Here is a 24,022-nt window from a genome sequence, read left to right on the forward strand (position 1 = left end):
GATCACCTGCTTCCATATAATTCGCCCCGTACACTCAGGTCCTCTGGGAGGAATTTATTACAGCCCTTAAAGACCAGGTTGACAGCGACCTCCCAGAGGACATTCTCTGCAGCCGCTCCCAACTTATGGAATGGCCTATCGGACGAGATTCGTCAAATTACCAATCTAGAGAGCTTTAAAAAGGCCATTAAGACGGATCTCTTCCGGCAAGCCTTCCCGGAATAAAATGCTCGGCCACAAATAAGATTTCCCATCCAGTGAACTCTGCCCATGATGATTTTTATTTAGCTTAGTCGGTTTTAATATGTAGTTTTTAATCTGACATTGTTTAATCTTGTTTTAAGGGGGGCATTATGTATATATGGATGTATTTTAACCTGTTGTACGCCACTTTGATTGCCTGGCAAAAAGCGGGATAGAAATAAAATTATTATTATTATTATTATTATTATTATTATTATTATTATTATTATTATTATTATTCTGCCTGAAGAGGCAACTATAACAATATATATTGCCCAAATTTGCCAAGAAATGAAACAAGTTAGTGGCTTTTTCTTCCCATTCCTTCAAAAATTCATATTTAAAGGTGCACAGGTTAAAAACTATTGCATCTATTGCCTGAAATTTGGGAGGCATAATCCCCTCCTAAATATTCTTGTACTTGCAAATTTCATCCAGTTCTGACAAAAAGAAAATGTTATAGCATTTTATAAAGATTTCATTGACAGGCAAAGGGAGACATGAATCTTCAAACTTGTAAAATCTTGCCTTAATTTTTGGGAGTCAAGTCAAATTATACAACCTCCACATTGATCAAATGTGGTTTTCTGGCATTTCAAATCAGAGCCTGAAATGAATCACATGGTCAGTGCATGTCCCTGCCAAACAGTATGCCAGTTTAGGACTATATCTAAGGAACAAATGAAATTAGCATTACTTATTGTGTCTTGCAGTCTGTTATGCTTGTAACAGTGTAAGTTTGCAAAGATTTATTTAACCCTTATTAAATGTTTGTGGTTATCTTTTAGCTTTATTTGTTGTAACTCAGCTGCTCTAGGTAGAAATAGTATTGGAATTTAAATCTTACCTTTGTTACACTTCTGTATGTAGCAGATTTTGAATTGCTCTCCATATCAACAAGAAGCCGCTGGGTGAGATAATACGGAGTCATGGTGCTGGGTGTTACCAGTACGCTGATGACACCCAAATCTATTTCTCCGTGTCTCGTTCGTCGGCCTCGAATTCCGATGGCATCTCTTCTCTCAATGAATGTCTTCAGGCGGTAATGGGCTGGATGAGGAAAAACAGATTGAAACTGAATCCAGACAAGATGGAGGTGCTCATGGTAGCGGCCCCGAAACCAAGAATTGGGTTGCAACCTCCAGTCCTGGATGGGGTCACACTCTCCTCCAGTGACTGTGTTCGCAGTCTGGGGGTGCTCCTTGACTCGTCGCTCCTGATGACAAATCAGGTACATGCGATGGTCAGAAGTGCCTGTTATCAGCTTCGGCTGATAAGCCAGCTGCGCCCTTTTCTGGAAGTAAGGGATCTCAAGACGGTTGTGCACGCGCTGGTAACCTCATGCCTTGACTTCTGTAATGCACTCTGCATGGGGCTACCCCTGTGCTTGACTCGGAAATTACAGCTAGTTCAAAACATGGCAGCCAGGCTTGTCTCAGGAACATCTAGGAGGGACTACATTACTCCGGTTTTGAGGTCCCTCCACTGGCTGCCTATCAGCTTCCGGGCCCAGTACAAGGTGTTGGTTATCACCTTTAAAGCCCTAAATGGCTTGGGTCCAAGCTATCTCAGGGACCGCCTCCTCCCGTACAATCCTCCCCGCGCTCTCCGGTCCTCTGGGAAGAACTTACTGCAGCCTCTAAAATCTAGGCTTGCAGCGACCTCCCAGAGGGCGTTCTCTGCTGTTGCCCCCAAACTCTGGAACAACCTGCCGGATGAGATCCGTCAGATAACATCATTAGACAGCTTTAAAAAAGCGGTCAAGACGGATCTCTTCCGGCAGGCCTTTCCAGATTAACCATCCCGGCCCAGGTTCCCTGATTCCCTCATTCCTCCCATGGCCCCATCTTAGTGATGGTTGAGGATCAACAGAGGGATAGCAGGGTTTTTAGTTTTTAATTGTTGTTTTTATGCTTTGATATTGTGTTTTTAATATGTTATACTGTTTAATACTGTCTTAAGGGGGGGAGGGATAAAGTGTTTTTAATTGTTATATTTTATATTTTACTGTTGTCAACCGCCCAGATTGGTTTGCCATAGGGCGGTATACAAATAAATATTATTATTATCATCATCATCATCATCATCATCATCATCATCATCATCATATAAGAGTACAATATAAATTTTTCATCTTTAATTTTATCCAAAAATGGAATAGCAGTTAACAAAAGAAAATGGGTATTCTAAAAACACTATTGTAATATTATCTGCTATACATATGTTAATATATATTTGTGTATGAATAAAAAATAAACAAGAAAAATTTGAACATTAGTCACAAAAGAAAACGAGTTTTCTTCACCTGTTTGCACAAATCAAGCTATGCTAACTGATTGTGTTAATTAAGGACTATGCAACAGATCTAAATTCTCCCTCTGACAATCTTCCACGAATATAATATGCTGTTGCAGATTCTTCTTGAATGATGATTAACTAGCATTAATTTTGAAGTAATTACCACTAAGTCATGCAAAATACTGTGACTTAGATACTAGAGAAAAGAACTGGTATTATTAGGCTGACTCTGGGCTGCATCTTATAAACATTAGGCTAGAGAAACTGCAATTGTTTTTGTACAGAGCACAAAATGTAATAACTGGTTGTTCCCACTCTCTGTGTCAGAATTCATTATGTTTTGAACACACAGTGATCTGAATGTGTACATTTCAAAGGTATGTGTGTCAGCTGTAGATAGATAGATAGATAGATAGATAGATAGGAATAGTCAGATATAAAAACAGATGGATGGCTAGCTAGCTCATGCAACATGTTTTGAGAATATATTGGGCAGTGCCCATATTGCCTGTTTTTAAAATGTGGCAGAGTTGTTAGTCAGAGCTTTAGCACAGTATCTCACTAGGCACTTTTATTTTCTGGAAGCTCATACTGCTGTATATGCTTTACCTCGCATAAAAACGTGACAGCATGATCAAATGCTTGCACTGAGTCATCAGTGCTGCTTTTAAAAAACTACTTATTAAAATTGCCTGTTGTGAACCTTTTTGCCTCTTCAATCTCTACTTCAAAACCCTCCCTCCAAATTAGGATGTGCTTAAAAATGTAGATGGCTACAGAAAAGCATTCCAAGAAATCCACAGAGCTCAATCTGTCAATGGAGTCCCTGTTCCAACAGAGCAGTTAGATGATATGGCAGAGAGGTAAGTCTGATTTCATTCTTAAATGCTGCAATGATGAAAGAACTGTTTATTTTATGGATTCCCCCCCCCCCCCCCCAGTTTAAAATTAGTATCTGTCGGTATCTACCAGTGGGCTTCAAATAACTATGGAAACAGCAACTATTCCATGATGTATGTACCTTATAGTAACAAAAAACTGAAATTATTGAAAAGGCATGAAATTAAATAAGCTATGGATCTGGGAGATTTCAATAAAGACTGGGTGTCTGTTGCCATTCACCACTAAGGAGAATGTTATGTAACAACACCTTTGGGAATGCTTATGTTTATGGGAGAAATGAGAAAGGGCTCTTTTGATAATGAAGAGTTTATAATATAAATCTACATAGATTTACTACAAGCCTGCATTAGATACAATTTACTTCTGTATAAATATGTTTACTCCTGAACAGTAAGTCAGATCTTTCCTCACTTTATAAACAGAGTTATCAGTAAGCTATTAATGAGCAAGCTACAGAATAAGGCTCATGAAAAATTGAATGTGCCTTTAGGCTTTGCATTTGCAACAGTAAAACATAATTTTATTCTCATTTAATGTTTCATTGTTTAACTGAAATGTGATTTGTGCCTAGGTTCAGTTTTGTTGTCTCTACATCTGAACTCCATCTGCTGAAAATGGAATTCTTAGAGTTGAAGTACCGTTTGCTATCTCTTTTGGTCCTTGCGGAATCAAAATTAAAATCATGGATTATCAAATATGGAAGAAGAGACTCTGTTGAACTACTTCTTCAAAACTATATGGTGAGTTTATCCTAGTTTATTTTTGAATGGAGTGAATGATTCTTTTCCTATATGTTAACAACCTTTTGTAATAATAATGAAAAAGATAATAAGAAAAAGGTAATCACCCCAGTTTTAAGTTATCTTTAGCACAGAAAAGAATCTGAAGGAACAAGATGGGGGTGAAGACTCCTACATCATGATGATTAAAGGTACATGCAATCAGATTGCTCATATTCCTTTAATCTAGGCAAGACGTGCTGAACTGAGGAACATATTGCAAAATGCCAAGCATATTAACATAAGCTGTCTTTTAACTTGAACCCTATTCTCCAAAGATGAACCAGCAGAGTAGTGCCTCATGCTCAGCTTTCTAAATATTTGCTTTACCATATCCTGTAGTTCTGCTTACATTTAATGCAGAAATTAGGGCAGTGGGTATTGTTCTGTGGTTGAATGCAGAAGGTCCTGGGTTCAGTCCCTGGTATAACCTGTGTTAAATCCCACAAAGCTGCAGTAATTCAGTACCAGTGATACTCAGCCAGGTGAACCAACTAGCAATCTGACAACTCTATTAAGTTAGGGCCATCTCATGATTTGTCTGCCTGAAGCCATGGACCAATAGTCCCTAACCTTTTATCAACAGAATCCTGGCAGTCAAACCTTATGTTTGCTGCCAGGGAGACAGGTCCTTTATCCTACCTTAACCCAGCAGGCAACTGTAGGGGTGCAGCTCAGTTCTCTAAAATATGGGAATAGCCAGGGTGCTCAGGATGAACTTCCAGTAAACAAAGCTCCTAGCAAATAAAGCAGGATGTGAGAAAACAATCAACTGAAGCAATCAATGTAAGCAGGTCAGTGAAAAATATAGTTATTTTCAGTTTCCCTTTTAAAGAAGTCTAGAACTGATGCAGTGGCTGAAGTGATTAAGACGCTGAGTCTGTATTGCAAGATTGGACAAGTTGGCATTTCAAGGCCCTGGTGCCACATGATGTGGTGAGCTCCCATCACTAACCCCAGCTTCTGCCAACCTAGCATTTTGAAAGCATGCAAATGCAAGTAGATGAATAGGTACCACTCAGGTGGGAAGGTAAACAGTGTTCTGTGCAGTTATGCTGGCCACATGATCACAGAGTGGTCTCTGACAATGCTGGCTCTTCAGCTTAGTAATGGAGATGAGCACTGTCCCCTATGGTTGGACACAACTTGACAACCTTGTCAATGGAGAATACCTTTACCTTTTAGTACTTTCTTGATTGCCCCCAGCAATATCCAGCATTATAAAATGACACTCTATCTTCTAAATAGGAAAAATACAGTCACTGGTGATTAGCATTATTAGTGGAAGACCTATTTACCTGTTGCCTCCAGTGCCTCACCAACATTTAATAAGTTCTTCAGATGAATAATAACATAGGCATTTTTTAAAATAAAATAAACTGTCATAAACTGTCATAATCATGTATAAAGATATTAAATGTTACTAACTGACATAGTTTTTACAATCTTTATCAATAATTTGCATTTTATGTGAAATATTAAGTAAAAAAGGTATATGAGCTGTGGACTTCAATTTAATTTCAGAATACGAATAGCATACACAATATGATTGATGCATTTATCATAGGTTAAAATATATGTAAAACAAAATGACCAAGAAAGCTTTTTTAGACCCATTATTAAGCTGGTAGAGACTCATTTCACATTTTAAAAAGTAACTCTTACAAACCTGTGGTGAATATGCACTAGAATTATTGTAGTGTTTCTGACAGCTAAAAAAAGTATTTTTGTCATGCATACATTTCAAAATCAGATAAGGTTGCTTATAGCAGTAATATGGCTATTACCTACCTGAGACATGCCTTTGTAAGAAAATGCATAGTGAAGAACACCACAAATCTTATGGTGACCACAAAATGTATTATCCCGAAATGTCAGTTGCCTTTGGTCCTTTTACCTAGTACACTGGATTGTTGCCTCCATTTAGATAAACAGATAATATAGATTTGAATAATGTGAAAGGTATGTTTGTTTTCACTTTAACCTGGGTCAATCTGGTTTGGCAGTAAACAAGGATATGCAAAGCCTGTGTCTTAAGCTAAGTTCCCCCCTCTCTCCCATGGTCTCAGCTACTAATATCAGGTGTCTTTGCTTTTCAGTACTACATCAAACAAATGTTGTTTTTTTTTTTTATATATTGGATTTATTTACACGGAATTTTATTTATCACTGCACTTGGTAACAAAACTGAAAAGCAAAGGTTCACACAAGAGTAATGGGCTAATGTAGCAAAAATGTTTTGTAGAGTTGCAGATCTCTCATTGCACATGCCCAATACTCTAATTCCATATTGTTTCTGATTTCTGGTTTGCACAAGTGCTTTGTGTATTAATTCTGCACAGTAGCAGATAATACTGGCTGTTTTTATTGTAATGATACCAGCCCTTCCTTCAGTGCGGGTACAAATCTTGGTTCAGTAATAGTGCTAATACAGTATCAGAGTGAGTAAGCTTTTGGTGTAATTGGATTGTCTGCTGCATCTTATCCCAAATATACATAGATATAGCCTGGAAATACAGGTCATAAGACCACTTCTTTCTTTCAGGCTGAAGGGGACAATATTATTGAGAAATAAATTTGTGTTTGATGCATTTTGCTGGTATACAGTTAAAGCTGTAGCTCTGTAGTAGAACACATGCTCTGTATGGCGAAGTGGTAGAACACATGTCTTACAAGTTGTGCATTTAAATGTAATCTTTAATACTTACTGGCATAAGAAAAAACAATCTCAAATACTGGCAGCATAGACCATACTGAACTAGATGAACTACAGTCGGCCCTTCTTATACACGGATTTTTTATACACGGATTTAAGCATACACGGTTTGAAAATGTTCCAAAAAAGTATAAATTTAACTTGATGTTCCATTTTTTATTAGGGACACCATTTTGCTATGTCATTATACTTAATGGGACTTGAGCATACACGGATTTTGTTATACACGGGGGATCTTGGAACCAAACCCCAGCGTATAATAAGGATCCACTGTACTTATTTTTAGGCAGCCTCACCTCATCATTCATTCCAATTATACATGTGTGTATATGTGCCTTCAAGTCACCTGCCAACTTTTGGTGACCTGATGAATTTCATAGCGTTTTCTTAGGCAAGGAATACTCAGAGTTGGTTTTGCCAGTTCCGCCCTCTCAAATATAGCATATTGCACCTGATATTCATTGATGTTCTCACATCCAACTACTAACCAGGACTGACTCTGCTCAGCTTCTTAGATCAGACAGGATTTGGTCCCTTTAGGGTAGTTAGACCCTATCATTCCAAATTTACATCCCATTTAGTACTTAATAAATTAGCCTGGGGCCAGGTTTTACTGTAACCTTCTCTTCAGATTTTCTCATATAATAAAGTCTGAAGATGGTGAAAATATTGTTAATATTCAGAGAAATTTCTACATGTTTTGGTTATAAATGTACAGAGAAGAGAAAAAATAATCTGACTGAACTTTGGTTGGGTTCACAGAAGCAGTGTTGTTGAATATCCAATCTCTTTTTATTCCAGTCTGTTATAGAAAATAACAAATTTTTCGAGCAGTATGAAGTTACATATCAGATCCTGAAAAAGGCAGCTGACATGTATGCAAAAGCTAACGGCTCTTGTAAGTAGCAATGTATTTGATCAATGTTATTTTTAAATGTTGTTGGATTCCATTTTTGTATGATCAAGCTAAGCTGTTGCTAAGCAATCTGATAAATGACAAAATTAGAGTCCAAGTGTGTGAATACAGAGGGTGCAAGCAACTTGATGAAGACAGATCAGAGCTTGGCAAGAAAGTAGGCAGTCTGTGTTTTTGCAGCATGTTCTCCCTGTTGCACTAAAGCATAGCAAAGCAGTGGTCCCATGCCAACCTGATTTGTAACCTACCCTAACTGAATCACAAGATTGAGATTTAAGAGTGTTTCCTACTATGTGTGCACACATTAGTACCTGAAACATGCATGTGATCTGCACTTCTAAATGGAAATTTAAATGCAACCTTTCTGTTTTGTTTGTCATTTTGTTTGTTTAATGTACATATTTCCCTGTCATCCATAAATCAGACCTCTATAAGACAGAAGTATTAGGATATCCTTTATGTATTTTATTGATTGTAGAAAGTACTTGATTTCTTAGCACTGAGACTCTGTTGATCATAAGGGATATTTTCTTTTCTTTCTTTCTGGGTATTAAGAACTGGATTTTTAGGGAAATTACTGGCCTTCAGTTTCAGTATCTGTGATATGATTGAGGTATACATATACACACTTCTAAATTGGGACATGTTTAATCATAGAATCATAGAGTTGGAGGAGACCTGAAAAGCCATCAAGTCCCCTGACATGTAGGAATCAAAGCACCCCTGACAGATGGCCATCCAGCCTCTGTTTAAAAAGACACTATTTAGTTGATTAAAAAGCTTAAAATAAAGTAATTTAACCAATTAATTGATTTATATCTATTGTTATTGTTGTTTTTATATTGGGATAGTGAGTTAAAAATTTGGGTTAAAAATTTAAAGCCCTGTACTGTCTTTTAGCGGAAGAAATAGAGAGTGTTACAAGATTCATGAACGAGACAACAACACAGTGGAGGCACTTGTCTGTAGAGGTGAGAAGTGTGAAGAGCATGTTAGAAGAAGTCATCTCTAACTGGGACCGATACAGCAGTACAGTGGCCAGTCTGCAGGCCTGGCTGGAAGATGCCGAAAAAATGCTGAATCAGCCTGAGCATGCTAAAAAGGCAAGGAGCGCTCTTTATATAATACAGTATAATGCCTTTCTTTCTTTCTTTCTTTCTCTTATTTTTAACAAAGACAACAATCTAAACAACAATATGCACAGTAGCAGTAGATTCCTAAAGATCTGCATGTATCGTCTTCCCCAATAAATGCACAGTTGTATAAAGACAGAGGCCAGACACTGAGATGGGTTAAATTGGATGACCACAACTTTGATACATCAAATACAAGCATATAAAATTAAAGACAATTACACCTGTTAGCAGGCAATGCAAAGACAAGTGGGGAGAGGACACTGGGTTCTATGGTTTCTAGACCATTTACTGGCCAAGGAAGGCAGCAAGCATAGGAGTCCAGTAAGGATCTGGCGATGCTTGCTGTATTTGCCAAACAATGGGGCGAGCCGAACAGCCTGTAGAGGAGAGGCAATCTACAGATGCCCAAACTGCAGGTTAGCCTCTTCTCCACCTAAAAGCCAACAGTCTGAGGACTTGCATTCTCTTGATTTGACTAGTTCCTTATGTCCTCTTTTCCCTCTTGTTATCTGCCAGTTGTGACAAGCAGTGCTAGAAATTTTACCATGCTCAGACTCACAAAAGTAAGTGGACATGATCCAAATCCCACAGTGGATGGAAGCCCCAGAGAATGTGAAAAATAATGTTACAATAACTTGGAAAAATTCCTTCCCAGCCTCGAAGGCAACCAGCTTCAGCCTGGGGAATAGCAGAGGATTTCAATGGTATGAAGAGTGTGAGGGTGGGTTATGCTGAAGATCTAGCTGCAAATGGCTGTCGGGGGTGCCTGCAAGACTCATGAGTTTTAGAGACTTTGTGAAATACCCTGATGTCTTGCACAATGGTTCAGCAGTCACAAGACTTGTCTCAGGCCTAAGCCAAGCAGGAGCTTGGCTAGGCCTAGAAGCTGTGGTTCTGGCCAAGGGCTTGGTGCAACATGCCTCCCTCTGCAAAGGCATCAAGGGTAAGCTGTCTCTTGGTTTTAATGATATTAGTGACTACCTGGAAGGCAGCCCATTTACTGTGGCCTCTAATCCTAGGATCTAGCAACTCCAACCAGATATAAGGTTCTGCATGCAGAATCAAAGTCTAGCAAGAGGAGCCACTCAAGTGAGTTACTTTTGTTCATGTGATGGACAAAGATTAGTGGTCAAAGAGGAAAGTATGAAGAGAACGAGAGAAGCAATATAAATATTAAATTTGTATTACAAATTATTACAAACTACATTTTTTTCTATCTACATTGGGAAATATCCAATACTGTCATTATAGTTGAGTTGTGGAAGCAGTTTCTTCAGGCACAAATGGCAGGAACAGTGCTATCATTGCACTCCAAAAGCTTCTGCTCTGCCAGGCCCTAAAAACCTGCTTTGAAGGGCTGGGAAACTTTCTGAAGCAGATTTTCCATGATGAAGAGTCTGCAGTGTACAGATCCCAAAATATTAATGCTCCTACAAGTGTTATGCTGGATGTAGGTCTGCATCTAGAGATCAGAGGTTTTGGGAGCATTGACAGAGTCATCACAAAATATCACAGTAGAAATGGAAAATTCTGATCAGATTTAGACTTAGCTTTGCATTTTTTTTCTTTTTGAAGAGAAGGTAATTTTTTATTTAGCCTACTCAAGAATTAGGCTCTGAAGCTTCTCTTTTTGGTTTTAGGATATTTACTTATTTATTATTTATATTTCTAATACTTAAATCATTAATATACTTATAAATTAAAGTAGAAAACTAAAAGTGATATTGAGTTAGATCCAAAGGATCAAACAATTTCTTATCGTTTTCCCTGCCCCCAATTAGTAGCAAACTTTTCACAACATAAAGGGATCAGGAGTCCATTCACACTACACACAGTTATAGCACTGTTATTCCACATTAACCATGGTGCCATCCTGTGGAATCCTGGGATTTGCAGTTTAGGGAGAGATACTCAAATACTCTGGTTCACAGCTCTTCTAGTGCCTCACCAAACTAAAATACCCTTGATTCTATAGGATGCAACCCAGTAGGGTGGTCATTTAATGCAGTATGACATATTCATGTTTATAACATTTCAGCAACACTGTTCTGTTCTTCCTAGGATTTCTTCCGACATTTACCACAGTGGATACAACAACATACCACTATGAATGATGCTGGTAATTTTCTGATTGAAACATGTGATGAGACTATTTCCAGAGATTTAAAACAGCAGCTGCTGTTACTGAATGGACGATGGAGAGAACTGTTTATGCAAGTAAAACAGGTATATCTTTAGCGGCTTTGAACGCAGAGTTCTTAACCATTGACACACAGCAAGACATAGGATTTATTTAGCTACTTAAAACTATTTAGAGATGCTTATGATTTCAGTACTATATTTTCATTTTAAAAATGCAAACACATACCTCTCCAGAGAAAACCACAAACCCTTATGGAATAAAGTTCAAACATTTGTTCCTTAAACCCTCAGTGTTCTCTATTTGCTCTGTTTTATATTTCTGCTTCCACAGTATGCTCAGACTGATGAATTAGACAGAATAAGAAAAGAATACTTGGATGGTGTTGCAACCTTGTCTGCTTTCACAGATGAAGCAAAGAGGAAAATCTGTATCCCGTTAGAAGTGTCCTTTCTAAATGTAAACATGTTTGTCCAAGAAATAGAGGCAAGTTTTTTTTTCTTTTCTTGAATAGGACATCTTCTATAAATGTAACAGTATGGAGCACCCTTTGTAAGTTTCACTTAATCTAATGGGTGGATTGGAATGTTCTTTTTGCTCTAGCCTGTTCTGTCCATCCCAGGTGTCCCGGAAGGATACAATCTTGATCATCGCCTCCAATAAGTGATGTACCAATTTACCTCCTGTGGACACCTCTGACTTAAATATTCACTTACTGGATGTAATGTGAGATCCTGCTAATTATGCAAGTGAAGAGAAGGATGCTCACTTTGGGTGCTCAGTTTGTATAACCAGCAGATGGAATATCTACATTATGCATGGCTTTTACTGAACTTTTTTATTTTCTTACAGGATACTAAACAAAAAATTCATGTTATGGAATCTCAGTACAAAATGGTTACAAGAACAGCACAGCTTGCTACCAAAGAAATTCCACAAGAGGAAGTCCATGAAATGCTAGCAACAATGTCAGGAATCAAAGGAAAGCTCAGCAAGGTAGTCAGACTTCTATGTCCAGAAATGAATCACTATTTGAGTTATTCTTAAAACCACTCTAGACTCTGGAGTTTATCAAACGGGAGGAATTGCTCTTAAATTCGAATGAAAAGAAAGTGGGGCCAAAATGCTTTCACTTAAAGTCGCTAGTTTTGCACAATTACGTGAATATGCATTGCATTCGAACTTGCTCCCCATTGCCCAAAAATAGCATGTCATTGCCCAAATTTGCGTATGGCAGTCTATCACGCAATAATGTGAAACCACATGATTGCGTTTGGACTGGCTTCCTATTGCCCGAATTTGCGTGTACTGGGTTGGGTTATCACGCAATAACGTTAAACCCCATGATTGCATTCAGATTGCCATCGGATTATACTTCCAATTCCCCTTGTCTGATAAACTCCCCTAAGGCAGGGGTGCAGAGTCAATGAATTACAACAAAGTTGCATGAAGTGCAGTCGATGGGCATTCCACTGTGAACAGCCCTTACTGTCAGGAAGTTCCTCCTAAAATTCCAATTAGTGTAGGTGTGAGGTGGGGAAAGCTAACGCCTTCTTCTCCTCATTGTCCCTGAAGCAGCTGCCATAGCTGCTTTCACATTGTTGATTGCATAATTGAAACCAAGGTGCCCACTGGTGTCTCTGGGAATGGAAGAAGGCTTTAGGCCCTCTTTTACATATTTAGTGAGATCTTATGTGAAAGGGTAAATAATTAGAACTGTACACAGAAAATAATAAGGAAACACAAAAATATTGACAGAAACAAAGGGTAGGAAGAAAATAATTAGAATGTGATACAGAGGAATGATCGTATCAGAGACAGAACTGAGCAGGATGTATCAGGTAAAATGAGCCTGGAAGAGTAGAACAGAAATGAGCACAGGAGAGAAAGTAAGGAGGAAGGAGCTGATGCTGAATATAGAATGGGAAAAGAACATCTCACCCACATAACATCTAATAATACTGAATGACGATATGTTAAAGTGGCTATAGAGTGAGCAATATTGTAAGGAACAGGTTGCTATTTTTATGTTTAGGTTGGTGGTAGCTTTGACCTGCATAAGTATACAGGATCATAGCTATTTAAGTTTAATATGCCCAGTAATGGAGAAATTAATACAATAAAATAGTGCAACAATGTTGGAGAGTGTTGTGGTGTTGTATCACTTTGATTTAGGAATTTTAAAATAATTTTTCTTTTCCTTTCAGATTAATGAATCCTACCCAGTTGTTCTCTATGAATCTCAACAGCTACTTCCTCACTTGGAAGAATTAGAGAAGCAAATTACACATTTTTATGAATCTCTTGAAAAAGTCAATGAAATTATTTCTGTCCTAGACCCTGAAGTACAGCCTGCTGAAGTTTTTAAACAACAACATCAGGTATCATTTACATGACATTTGAAAATGATGTTTCTTTGACTCTAAATAGCTTGATGTATTTTTAATAATTTTAAAATCATGCCTTTTTTATGCAGGATACAATTCTCTTTCACTGGATGAAATTAAATTGGAGTTTGCACTATGCAGTTTCTTTAACAACACAGTCAAAGGAAGTTGCTCATTAGCTTCAACATACAGTTGAAGAAAGAAGGGCTTAAATCAGTGCTACAGCTGTTCTTCACACGCACACATCTTCATGTTCAGTTCCTGGCACCTCAGGTAGCGGGACTTGGGAAGCCCTCAACCTGAGCTCAGAGAACTGCTCCAATACAGAGTACACAATATTGGGCTAAATGGGCCAAAATTATGGACTCGCAGTTGTAGAAGTAAAGAATGCTCACAAATTTTCTTGACCTTAATGTGTATCTCAGCATATCAAGGCATTCAGTTGAAAAAAATAGTTTCATGTTTCAATTTATTTATATATAATTTTTGGCAACAATTTTATTTGCACAGAAGCAGTGTTTTCTGCTTAATAATGTCTGTTCAGAAATTGTATTTTTCACAAAGGACTATGGCTGGCATGCTGTGGGGAGTTATGAATTCACGAGCAGTGAATCCCATCCTGATTTCTCCAGTCCCTGCAGTGGGGATCTGTTTTCCTTTCAATTGGTGTCAAAGTCTGCCCACTCTCTTAGTTCAGTCTTCTGTATATTAACAGCAAAGAAAAGAAAAAGAAAAGAAAAAGCAGTCTACCATGAATCCTGACAATTTGGTAGCTGCTGTCAGACTTTTCCACCTCTTTCTGTGAGCAATCTCCAGTGTGACAAGCAGAAGCCCTTCCCCTGTTGCAATTGCCCCTTGTTCCGGAGACATCTTGCTCAGGGAAATGAGGGGAGATACTGCCAGTTAACTGCTTCCTGAGTGATAGGGGAACAGACCCTCACTGGGAATTGAGGAAGTTTTACAGTTCTTATGAATCTCCTAAACTAGAGGCTATATAAGGATTGTGACTAGTTTACAGATTCATAACTGCCCAACAGAATCCTGGCCAATGTTTTTGGTTTTTTTAATGAAAAAAAAAACCCACCCATTTCATTCAAAAACTTGTACAGTATGTGTGTGTGTGTGTGTGTGTGTGTGTGTGTGTATATATATATATATATATATTGCAAAACCATCCTGAAATCTTAGAGAAATTACTGGAAAACATGCACAACCATTTGCAATTTCTCTGAAAAATCTTGTGGAATTATTAGTTCTATAGGGTAAAGCAGCTTCATACATTCATTTTTAAATCGGTTATACTAAACCATTACAGCTTTTTCTGCATTTGAAAATGCAGCTGATGCCTGCACTTCTGCTATTCAGAAAGTATCTGTTCATGACTTCTAATACACAATTTCTACTAACATGACATTGAAAACAAGGATATGTGATGAGAAATGATGCAGCTGGTGTCATACTCATGTGCAAAGAAAAACACTGTTAGTGAAAGCCAAACTAAACTATGACTGGAATCTTATTGGTATTGTAAAACTTTTAAGTTCCCTTACACTTGTGGTTGTACTTTTTTGACTGTTGTGGAATGAACATTCAGTTCATGGTACTGTAAATGGAACTCCACAAGTGTAACTGTTCCACATAGACTTAAATCCTGTGGCTGGTCTTGACCAGAGCAGAGCCATTGAAGCATCTGGATATATCTGTATGGTAACTTGACATTCAACAATGGATTCAATAGACCTATTGAAGCTGAGACTATCAACAGGATTCCAGCCATACGGCTGCTCATTTTGGGGTGATGTATTGAGTCATCAGTGGCCTCAATGCCTCACTTTATTCACTGGGGTAGCAGAAATTGCCACTATGTTCCCTGTTGCAGTAAGTCATGGGACAATAAGCAGGCACATTGGCAGGTAATCAGTTTCACTCTATATCAGCAGAAGAGTGGTGTAGCATGACGACCATGTAACAATGTATATTTACACCTTTTAAGCACAATGTAGGATCGTAGCCAAAATGTTATAGGTATTCTTTTCCAGTTCTTCTTTTTTTTTTTTTTTTACATTAGGACATCTTCACCACATGTGGAACCAAGATCCTACTGCTTGGTTGCATCTCCAGCATTTACTCTTCTCTTTACTCTGTTTACTCTATAGATTTTGGAATTTTTAATGGAGTTAAATCCCATCTTTGAGTCATTTTTAAATAGTTTTCTTTTAGATCTTGGCATCTAGTAAATTCTTGTATCCTTCTTCTTGAATAAACCTTTCCCTGCCTATATCTAATTCTCTTGATAATATAACTTTATGTAATTTAGATGCTTTCTTCCCTTTCATATTTGTAAGAATTTTATCCAATTTGTTTCCTTCTTTTTCAAAGCCTTCCATTTTATGTCCATTGCAAATCTATACTTTAATTGTTTATATGAAAACCAATGTAATTTTAGATCCAATTCTTTCCATTCCTCCATAGATTTTATTGTGAATTCCCCAATAAAGGCATTGGATTGATATCTGAGGTCCAAAACACACTGCATAAATAATTCTGTTTGAGACTGCTTTTATTGTCCTGTCTCTAGATAATTCTGGGAATTGTGGTTTATTGTGGCACCAGAGCAATCTGACAGAGAAGGCTAAAAGTCACACAAAACTACAGTTCCCAGACTTCCCTAGCACTGAGCCAAGAAAGTTAAAGCAATCTCAGACTGGATTATTTCTGCAGTGTGTTTTGGACCTAAGGATCAAATCAAACATATGCATTGTCCTGCAACAATGTCTTCACGTATATATCCCTCAATAATTGAACTTGCAAATTAGACCTATATTTCCCTTCTAATGACTAATCACAAAATAAAATGTATTTACTATGCTTTGTTTTGTGAATAAATATATGTCTAATCTGAAGGATGTATATGTGAGGAAATTCACTTGTGGAACAAAGCATAGGTTAATTGAATGGAACATACATTTATATTAACATCTAGTTTGAGCCTTCAGCATCAACTCCAGGATCTAGGGATAGAACTGTATAATTCTGGGTACACATGGTAAACATGATGACTTTGGAATCTAATCTTACTTACAGCTGATTGCTCACTCAGTATGATAGTAAAGTTTGTAGGGCACTGACAGTCTCATTGACAAAAATCATATTTCAGTAAAACTTTATAGGTGATTAAAGGAATGTGATGTTGTCTAGTGAGGCCATTTCTCTAATGCAAGCCCTTTTTGAGGAGATTATCCTGGCTCCAGAGTCATCACAACTAAACTAAATAGGTTTATTTTTTCCTTAACTGGATTTTCTAGTTGAAAATCCAAGACCACCTGCTCAGTAATTCCAGGCTGTGAACCTTTTGAACTTCATAATAGAGGATATGTCTTAAAACAATTGAAATTGAATATTTAATATATATTGTATAATATACAGTTGAATATATAATTCATTTATGTATTTATTTAGCATCATCAAATGTACATTGTTCTGTACAAAGATAAAACAGACTTGGTGTTACCTTATTTTGTTTTGATGTGGCTGTTTATCACAGCTTGAAAAAGATATTTTGGACTACAGATTCCTAAATCATGCAAACAGAATAGCTAATGACTTGTGGCCAGGCTGGCTGGAGAATCCTTTAAGTTGAATTTTATTTGAACTCTTTAAATTGAAAAGTAGAAATTCAATGCTGTCCTGTTTTTCTTCTATCGACTGCAGTAGTAGGGCAAGAGAAGAGTAATTTAAATCCTTATTCTAATTATATTCACTAAATAAGTTCTCTTGATTGCATTTCAGAACATTTTAGTAACAAAAATAATAATAATTGGGACAAAAATATTTATTGCTATAAAACTTGCATATTGTGAAGAATAGAGTGGGGGTTCTGTGCAAAAATGTTTCCAGTCATTCATTTTTTTAAATCAAAAATGTTTTTGTGCTGAGACAGTCATTCTTGTCAATGATGAAAACATTTCTGAGTATGTTTTACATCACTAACTGCAACATTACGTATCTAATCCTAAGAATTCACTTGTCAGTCTTCTGTTAGAAGATGATACTTTGAGACACAGAGGTGATAATTGAAAGTCTCAAATTAAGATGGTCTCATTCCTGGAAACTGAATTGACATTCATGGAAGGCCATAGAACAGGGAGGAGGGGAGCCTTTTGACATTTCATTTTAATAACATCTTAAACCAGCTTATCTAAAAATAAGGTCTATATTAAACAATTGAATACTTAATTTGTAATTCTGTATCACTGAAAATAGTCAGGAACAATGAAAAGCTATAGGATTTTGATACACATAATCTACACTCAGGATTACAGCTTTATTAAATTAAATTCTCCTGGGAACACATTGCTATAGCATCTATAATCTTAAGGAAGAAGACATTATACTATGTAGCAAATAAAGTTGAAAATGACACCTGCAGTCATAACATATGAACTGTACAGTAATTCTGACTACAATTTTTTCCTTAATTATTAAAAAAAATATCCTTCATTTTACTTCAATGTTTTCATTTTCTTTTAGGATCTTGTAGCCTATCAAGAAAATTGCAAGAAAGCTTTGTCACTAATAGAGAGAAATAGCCAGAGCATTGCAAAATTGTTGGCTTCAAGTAAAGTTTTACATCACTTCAGTCTATCGGTTCTTCAGAAGAAGGTCAAAGAAATTCAAGCTGCTTTTCAGGTAATGTTTTGAGAAGAGTGATAATACATTTTGGACCATTTCTGGCTTGAGAGAATTATGCTACCATCTCAGATGGCAGGCAAGCAAGACAAATTGGCTGTTTGAAGACAAGCTCCTGCTTCAGAAAATGAAAAGTGGAATTGGGCAAGTGGTGTAGAGCAAAGGGAGGGGGTGCTTCATCATTTGATCTCTCCAACTTTTGTTCAAAATCTTTTCTCTTTCTTCCCTCAATAATTCCTATTAAAAACAGTGTTTGTTATTCACCAGAGACATAGGTCCAAAACACACTGCAGAAATAATCCAGTTTGAGACCACGTTAACTGCCCTGGCTCAGGGCTAGGGAGTCCTGGGAACTGTAGTTTATTGTGGCACCAGAACTCTCTGACAAAGAAGGCTAAATGTCCCACAAAACTACAGTTCCCTGGATTCCCTAGCATTGAGCCAGGGCAGTTAAAGCGGTCTCAAACTAGATTATTTCTGCAGTATGTTTTGGACTTTAATCTCAATTTGTTTTATGTGAAAACATTTTTTTTCAGTTTTCAAATGTGGGTTTTGAGTACTGTAGTTACTATTATAGGTAGGTACTGTAGTTAGTATTATAGATGTAATTTTCAGTTTGATTCCCAGTTAAAAGAGTCCAAAATTCAGATTGTTTCAAAACTGGAAGAAATGCTAGAAATGCAAGGAATAAACCAGTGTCTATTACTTTTGTCACTTTCTTTTTGGACTGCCATATAACATGCAGCTGACATGTTTGGTAATTATCTTTCTCTGTTTTTACTTTTAAAATAAGAACATGGCAAAGAAGATTGATGACTGGAAGAAAAATGTTGAGGCAAATAGTCGTTTGATGAAGAAATTTGAAGAATCTAGAACAGAATTAGAAAATGTTCTTCAGATGGCCCATTGCTGTCTAAAGGAAAGGGGCAATCCTGAAGAACTTCTTTGGAAACATACTGTAAGAACAATTCCTCACCTCCAGAAAAATTCACAGTATTAGAGGGAACCATCCAATGATAGCTAGCAGTTGCTATTGTGCTCTTTCTGGCATATGCATATGAGATGGGATTTTAACAGACCTTTACAAAATGCTGTAAAATCTCATCAACAATTTTTTGACAGAGAATTTTAGTAATCGCTCCAACCAGTACTTCAGTAAAGCTGTACTGAAATTAATGTGTGTTAAGCCTTGCAAATAGGCTGATTTTTTTTAAGGGGGGGGGGGGGGGAGAGATCCTGTTATGCACAAATCCTTTCTCTGCAGACTGAACTGTGCCCGTGACATAATTGGACTATGACTCAGTGAGTTTCCATGTAGAGAGGTGTAGCTATTGGGGGGGGGGCGGTGAGGGGATGAGAGCATTGCTCCGCCCAAATAATAAGTCTGTCCCCAATAAAAAATTCCTTCAGTCCCCAAATTTCTAGCATTGCAGTAATTCAATACTTTAGTTGATCATTTTGAAACATAGTTTGGGATACAAAGAAAAGGGGCAACCAAAGTTACCAAGGGAATGCAAACACAGAAAATAAAAGAGTTCCAGCTATGAATGATGTTCAGCATGTTTCTCTCTGGTGCTAGAAGTTTGGGGTCTGAAATAAACTTTTTTTGTGGGGGGGGGGGTAGAGTCCTTATTTGTAGGGGCACCCCTGGCTATATGCCATCTATACTATAAAAATACAGTGTTCACTTCCATGGTGTGTTTCTGTATCTACCCATCTCTTTCTTTTGCTGCCTGTAAGAGGAGAGACACAAAAAGAAGACCGTGTGGGAAATCCTCACTGGCCTCCCATTCTGAGTTAATTCTGGTCTACTGTGATCTCTGATTTATTGGGGAAAGAATGGTAAAGGGGCTATGATTAGCATCTTCTGTGGTCACATGTGTAGTAATGGACTGTAGTCTAATTTAACACCTGGAGATCATAGTAAAATTAATACAATTCATCCCATGGTTATGACCCTTACCAAATACAATGTATTCTTGCTAAAGAATAAATATGGCTTCTTAAGGATAAATATGCTGACAATAGGAAAGATTCCAATTACTTTTATTATGTAGCATACTATTAAGTTAGTGATTTGTTTCTTATAAGAAAGACAGATGACCCAATCCAGATAGAAGCCTAACTTGGATAAAGGGGAATTGTATTACTTTGTTCCTTGTTCTAGTCTTGAGTAGTCCCCTCATCTGCAATTCATTATGGAAAAAAAAAAAAAAAAAGCCCATCTTTGATCCAGTTGTTTTTCCTAGGCAAGATATGGTTCAAAACACACTGCAAAAATAATCCAGTTTGAGACTGTTTTAAATGCCCTGGGAGGGAATTCTGGGAACTATAGTTTTGTGAGACATTTAGCCTTTTCTGTCAGAGAGCTCTAGTGCCACAATAAACTACAGTTTCCAGGATTCCCTAGCACTGAGCCAGGGCAGTTAAAGCAGCCTCAAATTGAGAACGAGATGGATATATAATCAGGAAAATGGTTAAATGGAAACCTCAATCTAGGGTTCCAATCTGGTCTTCTGTGCTTGCTACTGAGTAAACAAAAAGGTATTGGCTAGCTGCAAGCTGCATTAAAAAGTAGCACATATTGAGTCAGAGAGTATGGGCTGAGTTCAGATTTAGAGAAAAGCTGACTAAGATGCCATTAATAAAAGCAGCTTGAACAACTATAGACTGCTTTAGTTGAGGATGTGAGATTTAGAAACAAAACATCTGGTTCCCAGGCAATAGAACTAACCTCATGAATATTTGCATTATCTTTCAAAATCAGGAGTTTTTCAGTCATTTGGACCAGAGAGTGCTAAATGCTTTCCTGAAAGCTTGTGATGAACTTACAGACATCCTTCCTGAGCAAGAACAACACACTCTTCAGGAAGCTGTTAGGAAACTACATAAGCAATGGAAGGTTAGTGTTTGTACTGATCTCAGAGCAGAAGTTACATACTGTAGCTACAGAACTCATTCTGCCCAAACTGGTAGCCTGTTTGTCCAGTTATTATTCTCATACTTGGAACAAGCAGAATGGAAAATCCTTCAGTGTTATACACTGTACATATTGTTTTTGTTTCTATACTGCACCTTGCATAATAATCTTATATTTAGCATTGAATGAATAATGAATAAGGTGATCAAGAGAATAGATAACATTTATTCTGTATAATAAACTGGCCCAACAGAGTTGTATTTAACATAATTATTTTAATTGGTGAACATCTACCATATATACTCTACTATAAGTTGACCTCAGGTTTTGAGGCTACAATGATGGATTATGATATGATTTATGTGTAAGTCGAGAATAAAATTTGGGGCATGTGACAAAGGATCTATAGGATGAAGCAAAGGAAAATGATGCCAAAGAACTTAACAAAATTCCAGCAGGCCTAACTGTTTGTGCCCCCAGTAAAAATGGAATGGATGAGTGAGCAGGGGTGAGGTGTGGGTGCTTTCAGGACAGATTACACTTTTGCCTTTCACCAAGGGATGGTTGCCTTTTTATAAAAGTTAAAGTACAATACTTACTTTGACCTGTGGATAAGGCAATTCAGGTTTTGGGTCATTTTGGGAATAAAAATTCTAGACTTATACATGAGTACAGTATATACAGGATATTCACCCTCCAGATACAAGTTGTACAGTTAAGCATTTCAAACACAACTTGAAAACCCCTACTCAAAATTCTTTTCCTCTGGCTGTTACATCAGCAGAATTATCTCATTGGATCCTCGTATTATATAAATATCCAAAATCTCCCACATTTAGATAGGATTAAGAAGCTAGCTTTGCCTCCATTTATCCATCTAATGAGCTTCCTGTTACTTTTTCTACTCTGGACAAATTGTTTTTTTAAAAAAATAATTTCTCCCTGAATGAGTTTCATGTTCATTGCCTCTCCTGCTCCCACTGTTCATGGCATATAGGATCTCCAATCAGAAGCCCCATACCATTTGCTTCGCTTAAAGATAGAAGTGGAGAAGAACAAATTCCTAGCATCAGTGCAAGAATGCCACACAGAACTAGCTCGACAGCAAGACCTGATGTCCAAGGAGAGCAGTGAGAAAATAATTAGGGAACACAAGGTAAGCCTCAAATATAGTGGATGTTGAGAGCAATTCATCCACATGCATATACCCTTGCCCCTTGAAGTACTGTGCAAGAAGACTTCACGTAAAGAAAAGAGTTGTGTACATTTCTTCATGCAACAAGTGCAACAGGAACTCCGGGGATTAGGTTGGTAAATGAGAGGAAAGAATTCTTCAGCTTGTATTGGAAATTATACTGATGATGCTAATGACAGTAATGACAGTAATGATGATGCTAATTACAGAAATGACAAGGTGGCTTCAACGCTTATACAATCTTAAATATATAATCTCAATAGGAATGGTAATGCTAGTAAGGACTGCAAAAAAAGTAATTTAAAATGAAATATCCATGCAAATCATAGACTTGCATAACAAATATGGGTTGATTTTTGAACTCACTGTATATACAGTCATATGCTGAGCACAAATCCAGTCAGTCCACATATACATTTTCGCTTGAATTTCACTAGCCTTAAATGTTGCTAGAGTCACAGTGCAGTTCTATGCATGTTAACATGGAAGAACAAGCCTACAAAGCACTGCAGTTCTTAGGGTTCCATCCTTAATATTTTGGACTTTAAGTTGTCATTGAACATGATCTTAACATGATAATTTAAAGGTTATTTGTGTCAGATTTACCTTTTATAAGTCCACATACATACTTTGGATGGAAGGTACAGCACGCCCGCATCATACGCGGGCGCACTCAAGCTGCGGGGCACGTGCAGGCAGAAGGGGTGGCGTGTCCCATTCAATTGAATGGGCGCACACGCCTGTTGCGCCCCACGTGCCACTGCACTGCCATGCCGCCGCGCACGAGCCCCATTGTTTCCAATGGGGCTTGAGCATAGGCGGAATTCGCCTTACGCAGAGGGGTCCGGAACGGATCCCCCGCGTAAGGAGAGGGCGGACTGTATATTCATTGTACTCCATCTATGTCACTGGAGTTAGCAAATATTTCTTTTTTGTGCCCTCAGTTGTTCTTTGGTGATAATGGGCCATTACAACTATGCGAGAAAAGATTACATCTGATAAAAGAACTATGCCTGAAACTTCCAGAATGGGATCCACTTAAGAAAACCTCTGAAAGTACCCAAAAACGTCTCAGTGAACTAAAATCCCAGGTTGCCAGCACCTATACCAAACTAATGGACCACCCAGATAAATGGAAAGACTACAAGAACAGGTATTATTTATGTAGCTGTAGTAAAGACATGGTAAAGTAAACAGTATTACTGATTAACTGTGCCTCATGAATAGGCAGGATCATGTGCTAGGACAGTGATGGTGAACCTTTTAGATGGCGAGTGCCCAAACTGCAACCCAAAACCCACTTATTTATTGCAAAGTGCCATATCCCTCTGGCTTTCTAGTAACAAACTCTGGCAAACTCTGTGCTGGGGTGCCCACAGAGAGGGTTCTGAGTGCCACCTCTGGCACGCGTGCCATAGGTTCACCATCACTGTGCTAGGAGATCTAGAGAAAATTCTTAAAATCTTACATGTGTATGATAGCAAAAGGCACAAAATGTGCCCAGAAAAACTAGAAACTCTGGATTAGACAAGTCTCAGACAGAGTGATTTGCAAATATATGTACGTATGTTTCCTAAGGACAATTTCAGCATATTTTTTTAACCCCTTGCACTATTTGAATCCCAAAAGAGGCATTTTTTTCCGGTTTACTTTCTGAAAATAAAGCATTATGAAATTGCACCCTGTACCTCTGGAGGGCT

The 24,022-nt window shown here is 37.6% G+C and overlaps 1 protein-coding gene across 1 annotated transcript in view; it reads left to right on the forward strand.

The window, feature by feature from the left end:
* SYNE1 (spectrin repeat containing nuclear envelope protein 1) overlaps positions 1-24,022 on the forward strand; it is a 437,342-nt gene that overhangs the window by 113,764 nt on the left and 299,556 nt on the right. The window contains exons 15-27 of the mRNA XM_089530176.1: positions 3,292-3,404; positions 4,016-4,184; positions 7,741-7,837; positions 8,756-8,958; positions 11,053-11,217; positions 11,465-11,617; positions 11,984-12,127; positions 13,339-13,512; positions 18,049-18,207; positions 19,001-19,165; positions 20,975-21,109; positions 22,125-22,283; positions 23,267-23,475. Of these exons, the coding sequence (XP_089386302.1) occupies positions 3,292-3,404; positions 4,016-4,184; positions 7,741-7,837; positions 8,756-8,958; positions 11,053-11,217; positions 11,465-11,617; positions 11,984-12,127; positions 13,339-13,512; positions 18,049-18,207; positions 19,001-19,165; positions 20,975-21,109; positions 22,125-22,283; positions 23,267-23,475 (2,045 nt within the window). The remainder of the gene's footprint in view (positions 1-3,291; positions 3,405-4,015; positions 4,185-7,740; positions 7,838-8,755; positions 8,959-11,052; positions 11,218-11,464; positions 11,618-11,983; positions 12,128-13,338; positions 13,513-18,048; positions 18,208-19,000; positions 19,166-20,974; positions 21,110-22,124; positions 22,284-23,266; positions 23,476-24,022) is intronic.

Source organism: Sceloporus occidentalis, unplaced genomic scaffold (assembly GCF_023333645.1).
Source record: "Sceloporus occidentalis isolate IW3139 unplaced genomic scaffold, rSceOcc1.0.p SCAF_6, whole genome shotgun sequence".
NCBI classification, from domain to species: Eukaryota; Metazoa; Chordata; class Lepidosauria; order Squamata; family Phrynosomatidae; genus Sceloporus; species Sceloporus occidentalis.